This window comes from Embiotoca jacksoni, unplaced genomic scaffold (genome assembly GCF_022577435.1).
Source record: "Embiotoca jacksoni isolate LCO1_2020_lvr unplaced genomic scaffold, fEmbJac1.0.p SCAF_4, whole genome shotgun sequence".
Classification (NCBI taxonomy): Eukaryota; Metazoa; Chordata; class Actinopteri; family Embiotocidae; genus Embiotoca; species Embiotoca jacksoni.
The window spans coordinates 2,860,685-2,880,939 of record NW_027185392.1 but is presented as its reverse complement, the minus strand read 5'-3'; the positions used below and the strand labels follow the sequence as shown (position 1 = coordinate 2,880,939).

Genomic DNA, 20,255 nt, shown 5'->3' with positions numbered 1-20,255 from the left:
GCACAGTTTAATCTGAAACAATATTTATTTAGTGTTGTGTGTCTTTTAGATACGTTTACATGACATGTTTTTCACCGCATTTTTCCACGAACCATTCAGGACATACGCATGTAAAAACACTTTGTGCAGATGTTGCTCCTCCAAACGTCTGATCTGATCCCCTAAAAATACTTTGACATTAAGAGTACGTTGGTATGAAAACACAAGGCGGTAGCAAATCATATTTTAGTAGCCACTTAAAGATTAACTGCAGTTGTTGGTAGAAGGTTACATTACCTGAATGAAGGATTTTCAACTAAATTTGTTGCAATTGCTAAACAGCCAAACTTTAAGGATTTTCTTTATCATGCAGTTTGAACTAACTGCCAAAGATGCGCTTATGAGTTAAATTAAAATTTGTAGTTCATATGTGCAAATACTTTGTTTGCACATTTGACAGTTTCTCACAATATAAGTAAACAGAAGTAGCTGGCGTGTAAATTTCCTTTTTTAATTTAAGAACAAGATGCAGTTTTGTGGTCTCCAGAATTTGTTTGACTTTTAGTTCCTCAGGTTTGATGATCATTTCAAGTTATTTTGTTCGCACTTATAGGCAGAGAAGAACATAAAAATGGATGTACAGAGTGTGTATATATATATATTAAATACTAGAAAATGATGAGTAAGCTTATTAATATACCTGTATGTACATACATTATTAGTGGTTTGTGTCAGCTTTGGTCCAGCCATAACTACCGTCATGACGAATGGCCATTATTTCTACATTTTGTCCCTTCTTGAGATGTCTGGCCTCAGAATTGTAAATGGGAAGCAGCTCTGCACCACAGAAAAGCCTTTGGGACACCTGCACTTATAATGCCGAGTGCATCAAGCGGAGCGGACCCCTCCTGCTCCGGCTGGCTGAGCCGCTGCGTGGCCACCGAGCCCAAGTCTGAGCGGGCAACATCCGGAGCTTCCTTCACCAGTGGTTGGGACGAGAAGGGACGTGTGGCGGTCGCCTGGGTGGAAGGACCACAAAAAGAAGGTAAGATTTCCAGTTAGTTTCTGATTGTTGATGTGCATCCGTAAAACGCAGCTGCCACTACAGGGGAAAAAAAAAAAAAAAAAAAAAAACATTTTCCAATGTTTTTCCTCATGGAACGCATGTGATGTATGACACGTTTACTACATGCTGCAACAAGTGATAACTCGGGGAAAATATGTGGAAAAACTTTCACATGGAAATCTACACGGGCTTCACACGTTGCGCCGTGAAAATGTGCCAAAACCACATCTCCCCAAGATGCGCGTTTCACACATGTATGAAGTCACGTAATCACGAGAGTTTTTGCACGTTTGAAACTCGTGTTTTTCTTTCTGTGTGAGTGACATAATTGTTGGTGAAGGAAAACGTATGCAGAAAACCGTGGGACGTGTATGCATTTATTCATTCAGGCCCCCAAAAGCAACTAGTAACACCATCTTTTCCGCGTGTTGCCACTGGCAACCATGGTTACCATAGCGACCGACAGCTCCATCACACTGAGTGGCAAGGAAGGTCTTGCCAGGCTGCACACAGAAAAGTGAAATGTTTCTGTTCTGCTCAACTGTGTCTGATTTACTGAGCTGTAAATCCAAAAGGTCCTGATCTGAATACTGAACACGCTGCTGAGCTCGGTGACGGGGAGCATGTTCTGCATGTTTACTGTCGGAAAATAAAGAAAAGCTTTGATAAAAGAAGTCAAGCAAAGAATGTCTCGCAGCAAGAAGAAGCACCAGCCACCACACCTTCTTTTTCTAGTCATTTATTCACTCCATCACTTTGCGAAAGAGAAGCCGTCTTTCTAACATCATATTTTTTTCATTATGGCTTTGATTTCTCAAGTAATCAAAATCATTTTTCCCTCGAGGCACTTTTTTTTTTTTTTTTTTTTTTAACTGAGGATGAGGAGTTGTGGAAGGTAACTGTCAGCAGATGTTTGACTAGGTAAGATCATTCTTACCTCAACTACTGTTTAATTATCAGAATTACACCAGAGGACTTCCCACGATGCTGCAGCACCTCCACCTAACCGCCCTCCTCGGTCTCATCTTTACTTGGTCGACAAACGAGAAATATTAAAACCTAACTATAGTATACTTGGGGGGAAAAAAAGAGTTAGCAATTAGCCAACATATTGAAGCATAGAAAAAGCATTTAAATTCTGTTGGTCAGTCTAATTTTAATTAGCCTATATGAAGCTGAGAAAAATGACTTTTATCCAAAAGTGCTGCTTACTTATTGAGGTGCTCAGTGTGTAAAATGACTGACAAAACATTAGCAAGTATACAACTCACAAAATGACTTCTAAAACTTTTTTCTTATCGTAATATAAAAAGTTAGGAATCGTATTGTTTTTTTAAGACGTATTTCATTTCAAATGAAACGGGCAAAATTCAAGATGACTTATTGGTTCATAACCTTCAAGTCACCAAAATCATCAAATTTATCCCTTTTCATAATCCTGAATGCAGAAAATGTCAACAATTACTAGTATGTAAAAAAAAAAAAAAAAAAAGATGAGGAAGATATCTACACAAAGAAACAATTACATACAAAATGCTTCTGAAATGCACAGACTGAAACAGCATCAGATTACCAGTTACAGTAGTCTGCAGTTACAGGAATTATACCTCATTTTAGTGACTATTTCTGCTTGAAAGAACTGCAGAGGTGTAAACAAAGTCTGGATGAGCAGATAAAAACAAATATGCTTGTTTGTGTGTTTCTAGTCGAGCAGGGAGGGCTCTGAAGGACGTATGACAGTGGGTCGGTTGGGAGCAGTCGGGGGTCTTCTGCTGCAGGAAGAGAGAGGAGGGGAGGGGGAGGAGGAGGAGGAGGGAGAGAGAAAAAAAAAAAAAAACATGCAAGGAAAAAAAAAAAATGTCAGAGTCATGCACTAACGATTCCCAAACCACCAAAAGCCAGATCATACTGTGTAGTTACAACCCTTCACCAGCTGTCTCCACGGACCAGCAACCATCACCAATACCAAAGCCACAAAAAGCATCAAAATGTGTGTGTGTGTGTGTGTGTGTGTGTGTGTGTGTGTGTGTGTGTGTGTGTGCGTGCACGTTTTTTTTTTTTTTTTTTTTTTTTTACCTGGGAATGCCCGGCGGCAGCGCTGGAGGCACACGGGCCGGCCTCGATGGGACGAGAGGCACCGCGGCAGAGTTGGGATCGCCTGCGTAGGCGGCTGACGGAGGGCCGGGTCGGGAAGGGACGGGCGGCGCTCCGAACGCCGGTGAGGGGTTGAGAGGGGGAGGAGGACCCGGGGTGGCCCCCCTCGCCACCGGGGGGCGACCGGGAGGTGGCGCTGTTGCCGAGGCGGGACGGGAGCCCGGGGGAGGACTGACCGAGACAGAAAACGAATGAATATATTTTAGATTTGATTCTATTAATGGAATTATCCATATGTGGGCCTTTTGTTGTCGATGCCATTTATGATGTACAGTATCTTCTGGTAAAGTTATTAAAGTCCACACTACATATTCTTACAAGAATTTATATTGTGTAATTGAATCCAAAGATTTGCGACGAGAGGAACCTGCTTTAGAGCGTTGCAGAAAAATTGTTTTTCTTGTTTTGACGGTTTCATGAGCACTAAAAATGTATTATTGCTATCCTCGTTCATGTTTTAAGACTCGACAAATTATTTGCCAGTGAAGTTTCAAATCATCTTGTCATGGATCATTGGTCTGAACTGGCCTTTCGTCTGTATGTTGTTTGCTGAATTCAATCAAGTCAAACAGGCACAACAGAACATATGGTACTCTGGAAAGAAAAACTAGACGTTGGAGGACCTCTGCTGGATATTTAGAGTACTAAAATCAGTTGAGCTTTTTCGCAGTGAGCATCAGGCAATTTTATAGATTTTTCCAGAACACTTACATTTTTATTTCTTTTTCTAAAATGTTTAAGACTTTTTTTTCAATGTCGTAAAATATTAATTTAGGTTAAACCCTTGAAACCATTTCTTTACATGTTAATGTCTGCTGAGAACTGTTCTGTTCATACTCACCACGCTGTTTTTAAATGTCCATGTGGTTTTAATATATTTTTTTTTAATTTGTTACCTTGGCTCTTTGGCCATCCAGGTGTCGTCCACGGGCGGAGGCATCGGAGTGGAAATAGTGGTGGTGCTGATGTCCCCGATGATGACGAGGGCCTCTTTCAGAGCGTGATACATCCTCAGCATCTCGTCTCTCCTCTGAGCCTGCTCGGCTGACTCCTCCATCAAACTGCCCTGGTCCCCGGCCGAGTACAGGTAGGCCAGCAGCTCGGAGTGGATGAAGTCCTTCGCCTGGGAACGGGAGGGGAAAGAGGGCGCAGTTAGGACCAGAGCAACCTACATTACTTGTATAGATGAGTTCCTTTTTTTTTTTTTTTTTTTATAAATACACAGATTTATTAATCCTAAATTAATTGCACTGAGATTCACTATATCATATTTAACCATTTAAAAACAAACTTTATGAAAGGACTATACTTCTGTAATTGTCTTTTAACAAGCGTGTATATATTTTAATATCTCTAATAATAGTGAGACGGTGATATTTGCACTGGAACCAAATCTAAATATTTCTGTACTTTTCCAACGCTTCCTCCATTTTCTAATGAATATAGATAATATAGGGAACTTTCCATACTATCCTGGACCCGAGCCCAACAGCATTATTACCTTACAAAGTATATATTGATTGTGTTTGGAAGCTAGCATATTTCCACATCCAGAAGTTTCAGAGTAACATAACAAATTTAAGGTACATTTTTAATTCTCCTTTTCAGGTCGGTTTGCGTCTCCAACTGCTAAATACTCCACGACTTTAGTGCTGAGCCGTTAGAGCTGCCTGTCGCTGCTGCACAAACACGGATAAGAAGTCGGCCTTAAAATGAGCAACTAACGTAAAAAGAGACGCAAAGCGGGGAAACGTACGCTGCTGATCATGAGGTGCATTATGGTCTTGGGCATGAGGTCTCTGATGGACTTGTTGACGATGCCGATGTACGAGTCCACGAGGTTGCGGATGGTCTCCACCTGTCGCTCCAGCTGCGGGTCCATGGACACGGTGTCGCTCGGATTCATCGCATTTTCGTTCTCGGGCTGAAAAATACCGAGACGGAGAGAAGAACATGAGACGGATGCAGAGACACGGAGATTAAAGGCTTTTGATGAGCTGAGCACATTTAAGTCGTGTCCATATTCACCTTACCAGGTTTAACTGCGCATAATCTGAGCGTAAAGTAAGGTGCACAGTTGATTCTCTCAATTAATCAAAAGGTGTGATTTGGGGCGCAACATGAAATAAACCGATCAGTGTCATCTCCCATCCCCTTTAAGAGACAGGCGAGTTCACACCTGTGCTATCGTAACAGTAGATTTGCCAAGTAGTTGAAAAGAACTCTCCTCTGCAGAGGAAACAGATCTGCTTGTGCAAAATGAGCAAATTAATGTAAATATTAACCTTCCACATTGTGATCTTTTTCATTTTTAATCAGGGAGATCCGGAAGAAGTCATATTTGAAACTATTATTGACAGATGGTGTGTTAGTTTCATTCACAGTCAGTCTGTGGATTAAATCTGAATAAATCACAATTTAGCTGAGTTTTATCATAATTAAAGTTGTCTTTTCACATTTCACAAATACTTTCCCTCCACTGATAACTCACTTGGGCACATCTCTGAACTCCACACTGATGCAGATATATGTTGTAGTTTTACCCTCCTATCTGCAGTTAACAAGTATTTCTGACCACAAATATCAGCTCTTTTTAAATACAGTCTCCAGAATTCGTCCTGGATGTTAAATCTAATTAACGACCTGTAAATACGAGCATGGAAGGTAAACAGTGGCCTCGATGTTGAAGCCCCAGTTTCCTTCCTGGACAAACAGGGAAGTGAATGGAATATGAAATATGAACAACAGAGCCTTAGTGCTCTGTAGACGTGTCCTGGAAACAATTCAATGGAATAAAAAAAACATTTAAAATAAAAATGCAAACAACTGATAGATCTCAGGTGATCACACGGCATGTCTCGGTGTGCTATCCTTATTCTGCTGGAATCTGTCCATACTATTTGTCATAACTTGCAGTATATATACAAATGTTAAATACACTCTTGTGCACCTGGTCTTTCTCTGGGTAAACACCAGCTCTGAGGAAGGACGCCTTCCAGCTGTCGACATCCTCCTGGGTGTCGCACGCCAGTTCAATCTGACGCAGGTCTTTGTACACGTTCCTGTAAATCACACGCGCACAACCGTCAACCAAAGATTAAAACACCGTAACGGTGATGCTTTTTTTTTTTTTTTTTTTTTTTTTTTTTTAGAGGATTACAGCGTCCGCACCTCTGTTCAGTATTGAAGATTGCAAAGACGTGTTTGCTGGACATGAAGCCCTTCTCCACGTCTCTCAGCTTCAGGTTGTCAAGAGGCAGCATGTACTTCTTCTCTTTCTCCTGATAAAACACCCGGTGATGTGGCGATGAGTGTAAAAGCGGGTGGACGGCAAGAAATAAAAACATCAGCTTGTTTCATCAACACCAACTCCACAGATCAAGTGAATTCTTTAAATATAAAACTCGCACATCTTAAATACAGCTTTCCTGCAGTGTTACAGTAACAACCCAGTGATTACCAGGTGATGAAGCTTTTACCTTTTAAAATAAACTTCCTCCCTTCGAATAAAGGTTCATATATTGTTATTATTACATATTTTTGTGCATTTCTCGTCACGTACGCAGCCTCACCTCTTCGTCTTTGTACCAGGAGAGAGACTCGGCGGTCAGGACAAACCAGTAGTCCTTGGATCCTCCCTTCATGATACTGATGTTGATGGTGAGCCAGCCTCTGCGGATGACCTGCACACGAGAGTCCGACAGTTGACTATGGGACAAGCCCCGCGAGAGGGGTCATCTACAGCAAGCAAACAGGATACTGAGGACAAATGAAACCTCAGCGCACAACGAATCGGCCGCAACTTTGAAACCATCGCAACCTGTTAATGTTGTGTAAACGAAATGAAATAGCACAGCAACATTAAAAGTAGCGCAACAGGCATGCAGGTCCGAGAATATAGTTCATAAAAAAAGATCACAGTGCAATCAGATCAACAATGTTAAAAAAAACATCACAAATCTACAGAGTAAAACAAACGGCGGCAGGTTCAAATGGAAAGTCACCTTCTCTGCATCCCTCTCTTTGCCAGACTGACGGACAAGAAGACAAAGGGACACACAGGGATAATAAGCAGACGTATGCTGTACACTAATCTGGATAGCGTAAACCGTGAATGCATTGCAGGCTCGGAGAGTCAGACTTGCAGCCGATTTGTAACGGTGGGAAGCTGTTGCGCTGTACGAAGCCTAAAATTCTCCATTGAACACCAGGACGTTTTTTTTTTTTCTTTTTCAGACATGTCAGACACGAGTGGTCATACTGAAATGTACACGAGCCCGCAGGCTGACGGGGAACAGTCTACTGAGTGCCAAAGTGCCGTGTCATATCTGCCATATCATGAATTGAAACTGGTAGAGTGAAACTTCTTTGCCTCTGGAGCTGTCAGAAATCAAATCTGGCTCCTAGATAAAACACTGAATACCTGAGTGCCTGCATCATGAGTGCCTGAGCCCCATTTTTGAGTTTAAATTAATGATATAACGGCAGGTTTCAGAGGAACCTGAGCATACAGCTTCAGCAGCGAAGGTTTTACAGGCGAACCACACTTTAAACGGCTGCTGCTTGTAAAATATCAATATTTTATGACTGTTGAAGTTGAAGAGAGCTTCTCTAAATCCCATCTAGACCCCGCTGTCAGACCAGATCCACTCCGACATCCTCTTCACAAAACATTACAGTAAACCTTCAAAGGAAAAGCTGTGATTTAATTTGTCTTCTTGTATTTTCTTGAAGCGGAGCTATCCCAGTTCTCCGAATAAATCCATGAGTGTAACTCTCACTTCCCTCTTTTTCATCAAAGAGCACAAATTCTGCTTCTCGCCATGGTCTGAGGGAGCGTTGACTCCCCCACCCACCTAAAGAGGATGTGAGGAGTGGAGGTGTGCATGGGGGGGGGGGGGGGGGGGGGGGTGGCACGGTACTTACAAGGATTTCTCCCAGGGCCATTACAGGGAGGAACGGAGGAGGAGAGAGAGGAAAAGGGAAATAAAGAGAGGAGACAAAAGGGGCACAGACAAGAGTATGAAAATGTGCAGCAACGAAGGGCAGTAGTGACAGGAGAGATGACGGGCTGAGAAGAACTAGAAATAAAAACAAAAAAGAAAACGGCAGGAAAAAGCAGCTGCTCTGATGCCACAGAGGACTTCAGATGAGGTGTACACCGTGTCTTTAATTACCTGATTGGGCATGACTCTCTTCTTGGTGGCGTGAGCGGCGGTCCTCTGCTGGGCACTGCAAGAGACACATTCAATGACATGAACTCGGGCATGACGTTTGGAAACATATTCAAAACAAGGCACAGTGGAGAGAAACAAATAGCTCGGAGCTCGACCTTTACAACATCCGGGTTCTTTCCTGCTGTAAACACACTGAAGTTTTTTTTGTTTCATTTTCCATTTGTACCAGCTAAGGACAAACTCTTGGGTTGGGTTTCTTTCTGGTGATTCGACTTCATCTTGCCTTTGTATAAATACTAGAATGTTGTTTAATTGAAGTTTAGTTTCTTCTTAGTATTAAAAAAAAAAACATAGAAAATGTAATGGTGATCATATTTGATCGATCAGACCCGACACACTGACGAACTAGATGTACAAGAGAATAAAACATTTCAGGCAGCAGTTAATGGTGGAAAATGCCCGTTTTAATATCCCAGAGCCAGAAGTGAGATATTGTAATTGTTTGTTTTGTATGACTGAACAGTTTAAAATGCAAAAGCTATCAAATTTACTCTCGCATACGACAAAGAAAAGCATAAATGCTCACTTTTCCGAATAATTAACCAATACATTTTTGCTTAAAGAATGAAAATTGCTAGAGAATATTTGTAGATTCATTTTGACTAATCGATGAGTCGATTAGTCAGTTTGTCAAAAGTTATAGTCTTTGTTAATCCTAATAAAGGTCTTACTTGGCAAATCCAATGAAGTCCTCATGATTAGTGTTGATGTAGGAGAGCTCGATGTCAATCAACAGCAGCACCTGAGAGGAAAAACACCACACGTGTTGCTCTGTGGACACGAAGACAAGAAGCGAAACCGGTCAGGCCGACTGCGTCTCTCTCTCTCTCTCGCTCTCACCTGGTCTTTGGTCTTGCTGTCTCGCTCTCTGACGTAGGTGGTGACGATTCTCTCCGTCTCTTCTCTCAGCCGCGGATACGAGCCCAGCTGTAGACACGCACGCAGAAAACACACACACACACACACACGCACACACACACACACACACACACAAAACGCTGCAGATTGATGCAGATGATGACAGGATACACAACGACTGTATGCAGGCGTACACAACACTATAAACACACCGTGTACCCTCATCAGCAGCTACACCCAATTACTGACATAAATATTAAGGCGAGGTGTTTTAGACTGAGTGCATGCACTAGTGAGTCTCCTATCAGCCGGAGATGTATTGTTTGCCGTCCTCTGTCCAGATGCTGTGATGCCAACTCTTTTCACAGAGGTGTTCAATCCCTTTTATTCAGGTAAGTAGCACCGCACTACAAATCAGCAACACCTTAAAAAGGTGCAATATGGCAGATTTTTTTTTGTTTTTGTTCATAACATTCAAAAATGAAGTCAAATTATCAACAGAAACAGTTTTACTGTCACGTCAAAGACTTCTGTGCATTGTGTTGCAGAGATAGCTACTAGAGTCAGCGTGCTAACCCGCGAGTCTTGGCCCATCCTGTAATACCACTTTGTACCACAAGAGGTGACAGTGAGTCACTTTAGAGTCCAGTCTGCCCTCAGTTCAACCTGAGAGGGAGAAGCAGCAGCATAAATAGTTAACGTCGGCGTTGCTTTCCACTTCTCGAGACGGCTCTTGGCAATTAAAGAATGAAGTTTGATGCCGAACTCACAACATTCGCTCTTGACTAGTAAGTAAAAAGCAGTTAATGCTGTGCTATGCTAATGTTGTACCCATAGCTAACTTTATAGTGTTACAGAAAAGCTTCAAAAATGAAGTTAGCTGGGTTTTATTTATTTATTTTTTTTTACACGCAGTTCATACCAGTTAGCTGTAGTTAGCGAGCTCAATTACCTCGTCATCTAGCCGTCTATCAAACTGAGGCCATTTTAGATTCAAACCAGGCGAGCTGACACATTTTTAAACAATTCAAAACAGATCTTTAGTTCAACTATTGACAACACAAATCACACCAAAAAAATATTTCAAACGGTATCAACATATGCTTTTGCTGTGGCTGTTTACTCGCTACTATGGTCTTGCTAAAACCGGAGCGAAACAAGCTATGACGTAAACTCAACTCAAGCTATCGCTAATGCTTTTTTTTTTTTTTTCAAATCGATCAACAACTGGGTTCAAACAATCGAACTTTACGATCATCAAAAAATAAAAAGCCAAGTACGAGCTAGCAACAGGGCAAAACTATAGAAACTTTCACCAAACTGCTAAAACTCTTGAGAAACGGACTGAGGGGAGGCTTTGATGCGACAGTGACTCACTATCACCCCCTGAGGTACAAAGTGGTATCACGAGATGGGACTTAAATCTTACATACTGCACCTTTAATTTACCCTGAGAATGCAAAGTCATCTCAAGCTCATAGGGAGTCTCAATAAATCAGGGAGGCATCAGGGGGGGGAAAAAAAAGATGAGATTAGAGTTCAGGAAGAGATGAAAGCTGGGTGGGTTCTGGTGGAGTCTTGTGGGGGTTTTATTATGAGTGTCAGTGTATCACAGGAAAAGCACATAAATATCTCCCTTGACAAAACAGGGTGGAAAACAGCCACACTTGTGCCACTTCTAAAGCAGCCAAATTTCATAGTGTAAGAGAAGGGGATCTGATTTGGTCATGAGGCAGGGTGAGGGCTTGTTAAATCATTGATCCAGGTGCTGATGGTGGATTTGAAGGGGGTCCAGGATCAGGGTGGGAAAGGGCTGATTGAGGGTCAACGTGGAGGGAAGCAGCAGGACGGGTGTGAGGTGGAGCCTTCAAGCAGCGGGGAGGGGGGAAACAATCAACAACACTGGCGAGTTAGTTCATTGAATCTTGACTGCTCTCTGTCACTCTTTGGTCTGAATTTTGTTTCGTCTCATTCACTCTCTTTCCCTTTCAGTCCTCCGTCTGTATCACTTTTAGGTTTTTACCTTTTCAGTGCACTTCCTGATCATCGTGACAAGCTCGGTGACGACGAGGTCGACACATTTCAGACAGGGGTCTTTCAGCTTAATGATCTGCTTTTTCACTATAGCCTCAAACGCCAGGTCTGGGGTGAACAGGCCTGTCCTGTGGTGAGGTATCATGGGAGTGGGAGGTTTAATATCAGGTGAAAGAGGAGGAGGTGTGGCAAGGGCCAAGGTGAGAAAAAAGGGGGAAATGAAAGCCCAATTTGGATGGTATAGTTTGGGAAAACAACAGAAAGAGGTCCAAGAAGGAAAAGGAAGATGAAGATTGAGGAATATGACAAAGAATAAAAACAGGTGTTTAGTTAGTTCTACTTCATGTTCAGAACAGAAACAAGCTGCAGCTTCTTCAAAGTGTTCTCTGAAATTTCAGCTTCCAGCACACGGTGCACGTGCGTATTAAGAGTCAGCCTATAACATGACTGATCCCAACAACTATTGAATGGACCGCCATGGCAACGTGTGTAGATGTGTATTATAAAGCCTATGACTTTGGTAATCTCTTACCCACTACTGTTCTGCCATTAATCGCAGCTGTATGTTGTGTTCAGTGTCAAAAAAGCAAACGTTAGCAAGCCGGCATTAGCATTTAGCTCAAGGCATGGCAGTGCCTAAGTACAGCTAACTCAAGCTAGAACTTCAAACCAGGCCTGCAGCTTGTTTTGCAATGAACCTGCACAGGAACAGGTCACAGCCCGTCTGTTTCTGATCGCACCGCCTCCCTCAGACGCCACCCCGATGCACTGCAGCGCAGCCGGCACCTTCCAATTCATCCACTGATGTTCGTGAACTTCAAAGCAGGGTTGTCAAAACTGAATCCTTACTTTGAATTCATCCACTCTTTACAGGATTTTTTGTTTTTTTTTCTTTCAGAAGCACATTGCTAAGAAACTAAAATGTCTACTGTTGGCAGCACTAACTATGCACAGGTGTGGCGGGCGGGCAGGAGATCATGCAGTGATACCTTATTGGTGCACTGTCTGACTGTGTTGATGAGCTCCTGGATGACCAGGTCGATGCATTTCAGACAGGGCTCTTTCAGCTTAATGATCTGCTTTTTCACTATGGCCTCAAACGCCAGGTCTGGGGTGAACAGGCCTGTCCTGAAGGACATACAGACAAAAGACAGACATGGAGAAGTGGAGCAGGAGACACACGGGAAGAGTGTGGAACAAGCACACAGGCAAGGAAAAACACAAGGACGCAGACGAAGAGGAACAAATGATGAAGAGCGGAGGGAAAATAGGAACAAATGGCGCGGAAAACAGATGGAAAGCAGACACGCAACCAGGAGGTGATAAATATATACTGCTCACTCATAAAAGAAAAACAACTAGAGCCAGCACATATAAAAGAAACATAAAAAAAGAGTTCGGGACACAGACACAAACAAAAAAAAAGAGCTGACAGACAGGTAAGCAGATAAATGTGTGCTACATGTGATGTTTTGTTTTTGCGTGCTGGCTCAACTTGCCTGACTCCGTGGATGTTCTTGATGGCGTAACTGATCTCCTTCCTCAGCTCCTTCTCATCAAACTCCATCTGAGACACAAAGGCATAGATTGTATTTGTTCTATGTGTGATTAGCGAGTTTTGATTGAGCATGACATCAGTGACAAATATTAAAATATGTGACTTAAGTGTAAGTAAAGACAACAATCCTGACGAAAATAGACATCATGTAACACGGGTCACCTTCACCAGCTCGAAGGGGAAGCGCTCGTGAAAGATGCGGTTGATCTTTGCTCCACCAGACAGGTTCGAAGTGTCCACCTGATCTCCAGACCCCTCGATGCACTTCTCGAAGTCCACACCAAACTGCTGGACCATCCTACAGATTTCACATTGTATACATTCGATTTATTAAATATCATTTTTGCGTGTGCGGTCGTGTGTTTTGCAGGTACTGACTGAAGCAAGGCCTTGGTCTTGCGCGTAGGGTCGTCAGGACGGAAGTTCTTGTACTCTTCCACTTCCTTCTCCAGCGATAGCAGCTGGCTCTGTAGCTTACTGCGTAACCCTGGCAACGTGTCGCGGATGTGGTTGGTGAGTTGCTGCAGTGAAATATAGGTTAAGTTCAAACGTGTGCAGTTGAATTTCCAATGAGCCAGGGCGATTCAGTGCCGTCTAAACCACACCCGGGAATGCAAAAAAGATATAGTGACGTATAGTAAAGTGCTTGTGTGTATGATTAGATGTGTGCCTCACCTGATTGAGTGTCTTCTGCAGGTGCGGTGTGCCCATGCGTTCTGCAATGTGTCTGTAGGCAGGATGGGACAAGAAGAACTTTCTCTCAGCAGCCAAAGCAACGCGTATGTCTTTTTTTCCGTCAATGTCTTTCTGACTGCGGTTCACCACACCGATGTAACCTAAAGAAGAACAGAAACAAGGCCTCCATTTCATGTCCAAACAGCAGATTGCTTCTGACTTCATATTTGTTTGACTTGTCCAGACTGAATCCAAAAAAGTAGAGCTTCTCCTCAGAATTGACAAAAACAATCACATCAAACGACTTCACGTTACTTTGTGCCATTAGCTTCTAAAATTAGGGGAACTGGATGTATAAAGGGCAGCACTTCCTACGATATTAATCTGTCCATCTCAAATTAAATACGAGTGTCTCTTTGGTGTCATAGATATTTTTACATTCCCAAGACAAACATCCAACTCGACAGACCAATAGAATCTGTCCTGATGCTTTCCGACAGCGCTGCCTTTGTGTTTGTTTGTGTGTGTGTGTGTGTGTGTGTGTGTGTGTGTGTGTGTGTGTGTGTGTGTGTGTCCGTACCTCTGCGGAGGGGCAGGAGTTTGTTTTCGAGGATGTCTCGAGCATCGGTCCCCTCATCCATCAGATCCAACTTTGTGATCACACCAATGGTCCGAAGCCCTGAAGAAAAAAAATAAGTGTCACGAAGGTTTTTTTTGTTTTTTTTTATGTTCACATATAAAACTGGATTTTTTTTTTTTTTAGGACTTATCGGGAAAATCTAAACGTTCAACTTAGTTATCGGCAGACACACAGCATGTAGCTACTCTCCTTTAATCTACAGTTAATAGCCCGTACCTTAAAATGGTTGAAAACGTCCTCTGGATTGAATTAAAACGGGCCAAAGGTGTGAATAATTACATTTAATTATATCTCTACTAATCTTATTCACGACATCTTTGCTGCCAGGAAGTGTTTTAATAATGTAGCAGTTAATTATTCTGACGAGTAGGTTCCTTCGCTGAGGCAAAGATTAATAGAAAGAGGAAGCGTGCTAATGGCTGCATGTTAAAGCCTAAACTAATTGGTTTTATACAAAAGTAGAGCAGAAAATGGTTACAGTCAGAGACCCTCGTCCTTGAATAGATGCCATCCTGTCACTTACCCTGAGGGTCCACCTCCTTGGAAATCTTGAGGGCATCGGAGTTGGCCAGGTCAGTGTTGGCTGGGGTGACGGCCAGGATCAGACAGCTCTCCTTAGTGATGAACTGCATCAGCATGTCTCTGATCTGATGCTCGATGTCCACAGGCTGGTCACCCACGGCCACTTTGGTCATCCCCGGCAGGTCAATCAGGGTCAAGTTCAGCACTGAGAGAGGAGGAGGAAATCAGTCGGCCAGAGTTTGAAATTTCGGCCGATTTTGTGTGTGTGTGTGTGTGTGTGTGTGTGTGTGTGTGTGTGTGTGCGTGCGTGTGTGTGTGCGTGTGCGTGTGTTACCATTGGGGGAGTAGACACGCAGGTTGATGGGGATGGAGGAGATGCCCTTGTTGGATCCAGTGATCCGGTCGGTCTCAGCTTCAATCTCCAGACGGACTTCGTCAAAGTCCACAAACTTGCGTCCCTTGCAGTGCAGGAACTCTGCGTGCTCTGCATGCAGAAAACGAGAGAGGGTGTCGGATTAACATGAAATATATACAGAGACAAATATCTAGGAGGGAGGGAAAGTGGAAGGTTGCACAAAGTAGGACAGTGCTGTAACTAAATTAGTTATATAAAACATGTTATGATCTTTTACTGTTATAAATTTAGAGAACATCTGTGGAAGCTTGTGTGCGTATCTGCCAGCTTCTCAAATGCAGCTGCATGTGTAAAAACGACGTAGTCTGCGAGTCCGATTGAGTCGATCAATTCTCTCTTTTTTTTTTTTTATAACTTTCTGTCCGAATGAAACTGTCGATTTTAGCTACGGACACCTGACTGTCTCTCGGAAAGCCTCGATTTAGGGGCACACATCATTTCCCGACATCTAAGACGCCATGTACGCAACTTGCCTACATTACTGTTCACCAGCTGGAGGATGAGAGGACGACGAGTGACGATGCCAGAACCTCTGGGCAAAAAGTCCCTGATGGAGAGACAGAGGTAAAGGTTAACAAACACACACACACACACACACACACACACACACACAGCTTAAAGATATTTGCAGGCAAATGGCTGACTGTTACATCAAATCAATTTAAGTGATGAAAAACAGTTGTATTTCACTACATGTTGCAACTTTCAAATTATGTGAAAATACTAAACATGTCTCAACTTCTATCAAAATAAGAGTTCATGCTGTAAACTGGCTTCCAACTGCTTTAAATTCCACACGCAGGCTTCTATCGGACCCGGTGCATTATTGATGTCAGCCAAAGATTGACTTACAACCCTGTTCATTATAAATAGTGCAACGACAAACGAGCGTCTCCCTCTGTGTTCCCTTCTCATCACATACACGTTCATCAGAATGGAAACTCCTGTTCAATAGAACTGTGATCATTTCCAGGTCAGTGACCACACATCTCTCCGGGCCATGATGATGTGTTCGTGTCTGTGTGTTTACCAGGTCAGCGGTGAGGCCTGAGTTTTAGCGGAAGGTAAGTAGGTCACGCAAAAACATGCGAACACATGTGCTGCGTTATAATGGTGTGATCGCATACATGTACGTACACACTGCGCTCTGATGTTCACTGCTGACAGAGCAGACAGGATGTTGCACAACTGTCACCCCTATCCTGTTCCCGCAGCTCTTCCTGTCACTTGTGAAAGCACAGCATGAATACCACGATTCTCAACAAGACATCTGATCAATTAGTCATTTATCCAGTCGAGTGGACAATTTGAGATAAACACTTTTTTTTTTAAACATTTTAACATTAACATTTTAACATTGACATTTCACAATCTAAATCAGTGCTTCCCGACTATAACTGAAAAAATGTGTTGATTCATCAATTAAGTCCATCAGCACAAAATGTATCTTATTGTTCATTGCGTCTTTTAAATCAAGCAAAAATGGCAACTTTTTATGGTTTCAGCTTTGGATTTGATGCTTTTCTCTGATTTATATCACTGTAAAAAGATTTTTTTTTTTTCCAGTTCGGCCAGTTAATAAGACAAAACAAGACATTAGAAGCCATGTATGGAAATTTTTCTTAACTTTTCGTACACTAATCCTGAAAAAAAAAAGATCAATAATGACAATAATTTATAGTTGAAGTTCTATTTCCAAGCATTTAGAAAATTTAAAATAAGGCATGGAATAATGTATTATACTCCATCAACTGTCAAGAGATTAATCTTGTGCCCCACTAAAAGATCCCGACACCCCCAAACGGGAAACCCCTGATCTAAACAAAAGAATAGAAAACAGTAACTACATTAATCAAACTGTTCCTTGCACATTGACTGATCTTGTCTAATTAGAACCCAGTGGTCAAATACGCTAGTGTGAAAAGCCAGCGTTACATCCATGCATGTAAGTGGGCTAATTAAGAAACATGAAAACCCTTCTGTGGGTATCTGGTACCCAGTGTGTCATATACACATGACAGTGCAGCTGGTGACATCACTGATGACCCCAGCACAAACACATCAATGCCCCCACTGTCTCCCTCAGCCGCTGCTCGGGACTCGGAGACAAAAGGCAACAGGAAAAAAAGGAGACATAGCTGCCTAATCAACATTCCCAATCTCTTGGACAACAAATGAAATCATTCTGACATTGAGACGAGGAAAGTGTTTCCTTCACTTCGACATAAAAAAACAACCTTAAAGCTGCTATCTTCAGTACAGATTAGGCCTCCACTGCTGCAGCACGGCCATGTCTTCCTCCCTTTCCCTTTCCTCTTAAAGCGATTTTATCTCAAGCCACGTAGGGATGTGTTTTGACTGATTGTTTTCTACAATGTTACAAACTGAGCCGAGTGATCCCGACAAATGCCAGTAATGTAACAGTTGTTGTTCCTGCTATTAGTCATCAAGACGGACCCACAACTGCTCGCTGAAATTCCTTTGCGCTCATTCATCAGCCTGACAAAGAAATTCAGCAGTTCTCTGCATGCTGACAGAGCGAATTGAAACTGTCTTAATAATTCATTTATCTTGACGATGACCTCATTAAACCTGCCCATTTTCTTTTTGCACCTCACCCTTGAAAGTAAAACATTAACCTGACCCGTGGAATATGAGGTCTGTAAAGATATCTGTGGGTATAACTCCAGCCATCTCAAGGAAATACAGCCTTTTGTAAATGTTTGACGGGACGGGCCTAATATGAAGCACTGGCAGGAAAGAACAGGAGTAATACACCTCCTGAGAAAGTTACATTTTTAGGTTTGAAATGTTTCAGAATTTGGGTCAGACTTAAGTCACTTTTAAACCTATTTCTCTTCATGTTTTCTGACGAAATCAACAGCTGTTTTCTGCGTGAAATGCGTAACTACCCATCGTGAATAGCTCAGCTCCAAACTGGAAAGAAAACGTTGGGGGAAAAAAAAAACGTTAGAAACTGGGAGGCAACTACACACACAGCGCGTAACCAACTGCTTAGTTGGCGACTTTTACGCAAAAGCTCGATGTTGTCTGTAATAAACGAACACTCACATACTTCAGTCAACCACATGACAAATGAACATAAACTGTGTCAGATTAATCTGAGACGAGACATTAAACAGTACAACCTCCCAACGAAATTCTCCAACACGGAGCTCTTCCCTGCGCTCTGCCCGCCGACGACCGCTATCTGCGGCAGATCCAAGTTGCAGCTCTGGCCGATGGAGCTGAATGCGTCTTGGAGCTTGTTGATGAGGGGAATTAGGTCTTCCATCCCCCGGTTTCCCATAGTTGCACCTCGGTCAGCCCAGCGGGCTTTATTACCCTGCTCTCCCGTCAAATAAGGGCCAAAAGTTCCCAGATGGTACCGCAGTCTGACACAGTCTCGGTGAGTTTATTTCATTAAAAAACAAAACAGCTGAGAGTGAACAGTGTCGAGAGCGTTGAAAGAATCCACGAGCTTGCTAAATGGGTATTGGCATGATAAAAGTGGCGACATTAGACTGAAAACTTCTGTCATCATCCGGTCAGGCGACACCCAGCCTCCGCCAGGGATTGTGGCTCCGCCTCGAGCGTCACTCCGCTCAGTCATTGGTCAGGCGGGACGTCTGTCAACTGCACTCTTACATGTCATAATTTTTTACAATACACAACTTTTGGACTTGAACTTTAACAGAGGAGGAAATAAGGAAAGTCACAAGAAATTGCAACAATTATAAATTTGCTTCACCTACTGTTGAATTCAGGTGGAGAAGATTCGGGTTCCACTTGCGATACAAACATTTATAACTGGATTTAGAAAAGCCTTCACAAACAATGTAACAAAGTGTTTTCCATAGACTAGAGAAATTTAGGTGACACAATTCAACACAATGAAACATTTATATAATGAAACAGAAACAAGCCACTAAAGGTGCAGAGAGCAAATGAATCCCATCAGTAAATACTACTACTAATAATAATGTCTTGGTGACTAAAGTAAAACAAAGATATTAGACAATGCCTTAAAACATTAAACAAAACAACAACAAAAAAGATTTAAGAGGTGATTTAAAAGAAGTCACTGATTGTTCAGTTCGTCAGGCAGAGACAACGTAAATGGGATGTGGAACATAGAAAACAACAAGGGGTCAAGATGACGCCTTGGAGAACAACACAAGTCAGAGGGGCAGATGAAGAGTCAGGAGGCATCGCCAACTGATACTGAGTACGCTCTGTTGGACAAGTATTATCTAAACTAGTCTAAGACAATAGACCTGTCTCTGAGGTCAACCCACTTTTCAAGGCCGTCTGACAGAATTTCTTTGGTCAATGGTGAAAAGCTGAGCTGAGATCAAGCAGAATCAAAACAGAACCATCAGACGTTAACAACTGATTGTTGGTGACTTCCTGAGACTGTTTCAGTGACTGAATCATGGGAAAAATCATGGGGAGAAAAAAAAAAAAAGACGCTGATCTGAAATTATGAAATATATTCGGCTGTATTCATAAATGATACCAAATTTAAGTAACAACATTTTTTTTTAAAAATGGCTAAATACTGCAATTTAAAAATAGGTGTGAAATCAGTCAAATCGGAAGGGTGGAGCGAGGATTTCTTAATCCCAAGACAAGTTAAATTTATCTAATATTCTGATATCAAAAACGCACGCACCTGATGATTCAGTCACAAAGCTGTGTGCCAAATACCTGGCGTTCATACCAGAGACGATTTATGAGTGGCGACTCCAGCAAGGTGATATCTCATAGAAACTCGCGAGATAAAACGTGACTTCGGTGCCAAACAAACGCGGAGGTGGACCACGTCGCCAGCTGTGTACCATGTGTTTCACCAAAACTACAATTAAAAGGAGTAAAAAAAAAAAAACACGTTGGAGAAGTAATAGTTGAGACGACAGAACCAGCATATATTGTGCAACGCGAAGCCGGAGGTGAGTAAGAAATACAGTTTTTTTTTTGTTGGCCTCAAACTGCAAGCTACTGCCACAAGCTGACATTACTGTTATTTGGACACAGGTGGAGGGGAGAGGTAAGCCTGTGATAATTAGAAATGTAGTCATTTTGATATATTATCTGATGTCCTGCTGCCGTGTAGA

General features: G+C 42.4%; 1 protein-coding gene across 8 annotated transcripts; it reads right to left on the bottom strand.

Annotated features, from left to right (window-relative positions):
• Nucleotides 1-1,768: 1,768 nt before the first annotated feature.
• LOC138208856 (dynamin-2-like) lies at nt 1,769-18,694 on the bottom strand. 8 transcript variants are annotated; one of them, XM_069167039.1, is made up of 21 exons: nt 18,288-18,694; nt 15,612-15,685; nt 15,058-15,207; nt 14,725-14,928; nt 14,142-14,240; nt 13,562-13,722; nt 13,265-13,407; nt 13,049-13,184; nt 12,828-12,895; nt 12,318-12,456; nt 9,277-9,363; nt 9,108-9,178; nt 8,378-8,431; nt 8,126-8,144; nt 6,772-6,882; nt 6,371-6,480; nt 6,150-6,261; nt 4,956-5,123; nt 4,096-4,322; nt 3,122-3,370; nt 1,769-2,817 (listed from the first exon to the last, which is right to left on the bottom strand). In XM_069167039.1, the coding sequence occupies exons 1-21, from the start codon at nt 18,446-18,448 to the stop codon at nt 2,748-2,750; spliced, it is 2,613 nt and encodes an 870-aa protein (XP_069023140.1). In that variant the 5' UTR covers nt 18,449-18,694; the 3' UTR covers nt 1,769-2,747. The 8 variants fall into 8 exon arrangements, with proteins under 8 accessions (XP_069023140.1, XP_069023142.1, XP_069023141.1 ...); XM_069167041.1 differs by having other exon boundaries at nt 1,769-2,814; XM_069167040.1 differs by lacking the exon at nt 12,318-12,456 and adding an exon at nt 11,318-11,456.
• Between the last annotated feature and the right edge of the window lie 1,561 nt (nt 18,695-20,255).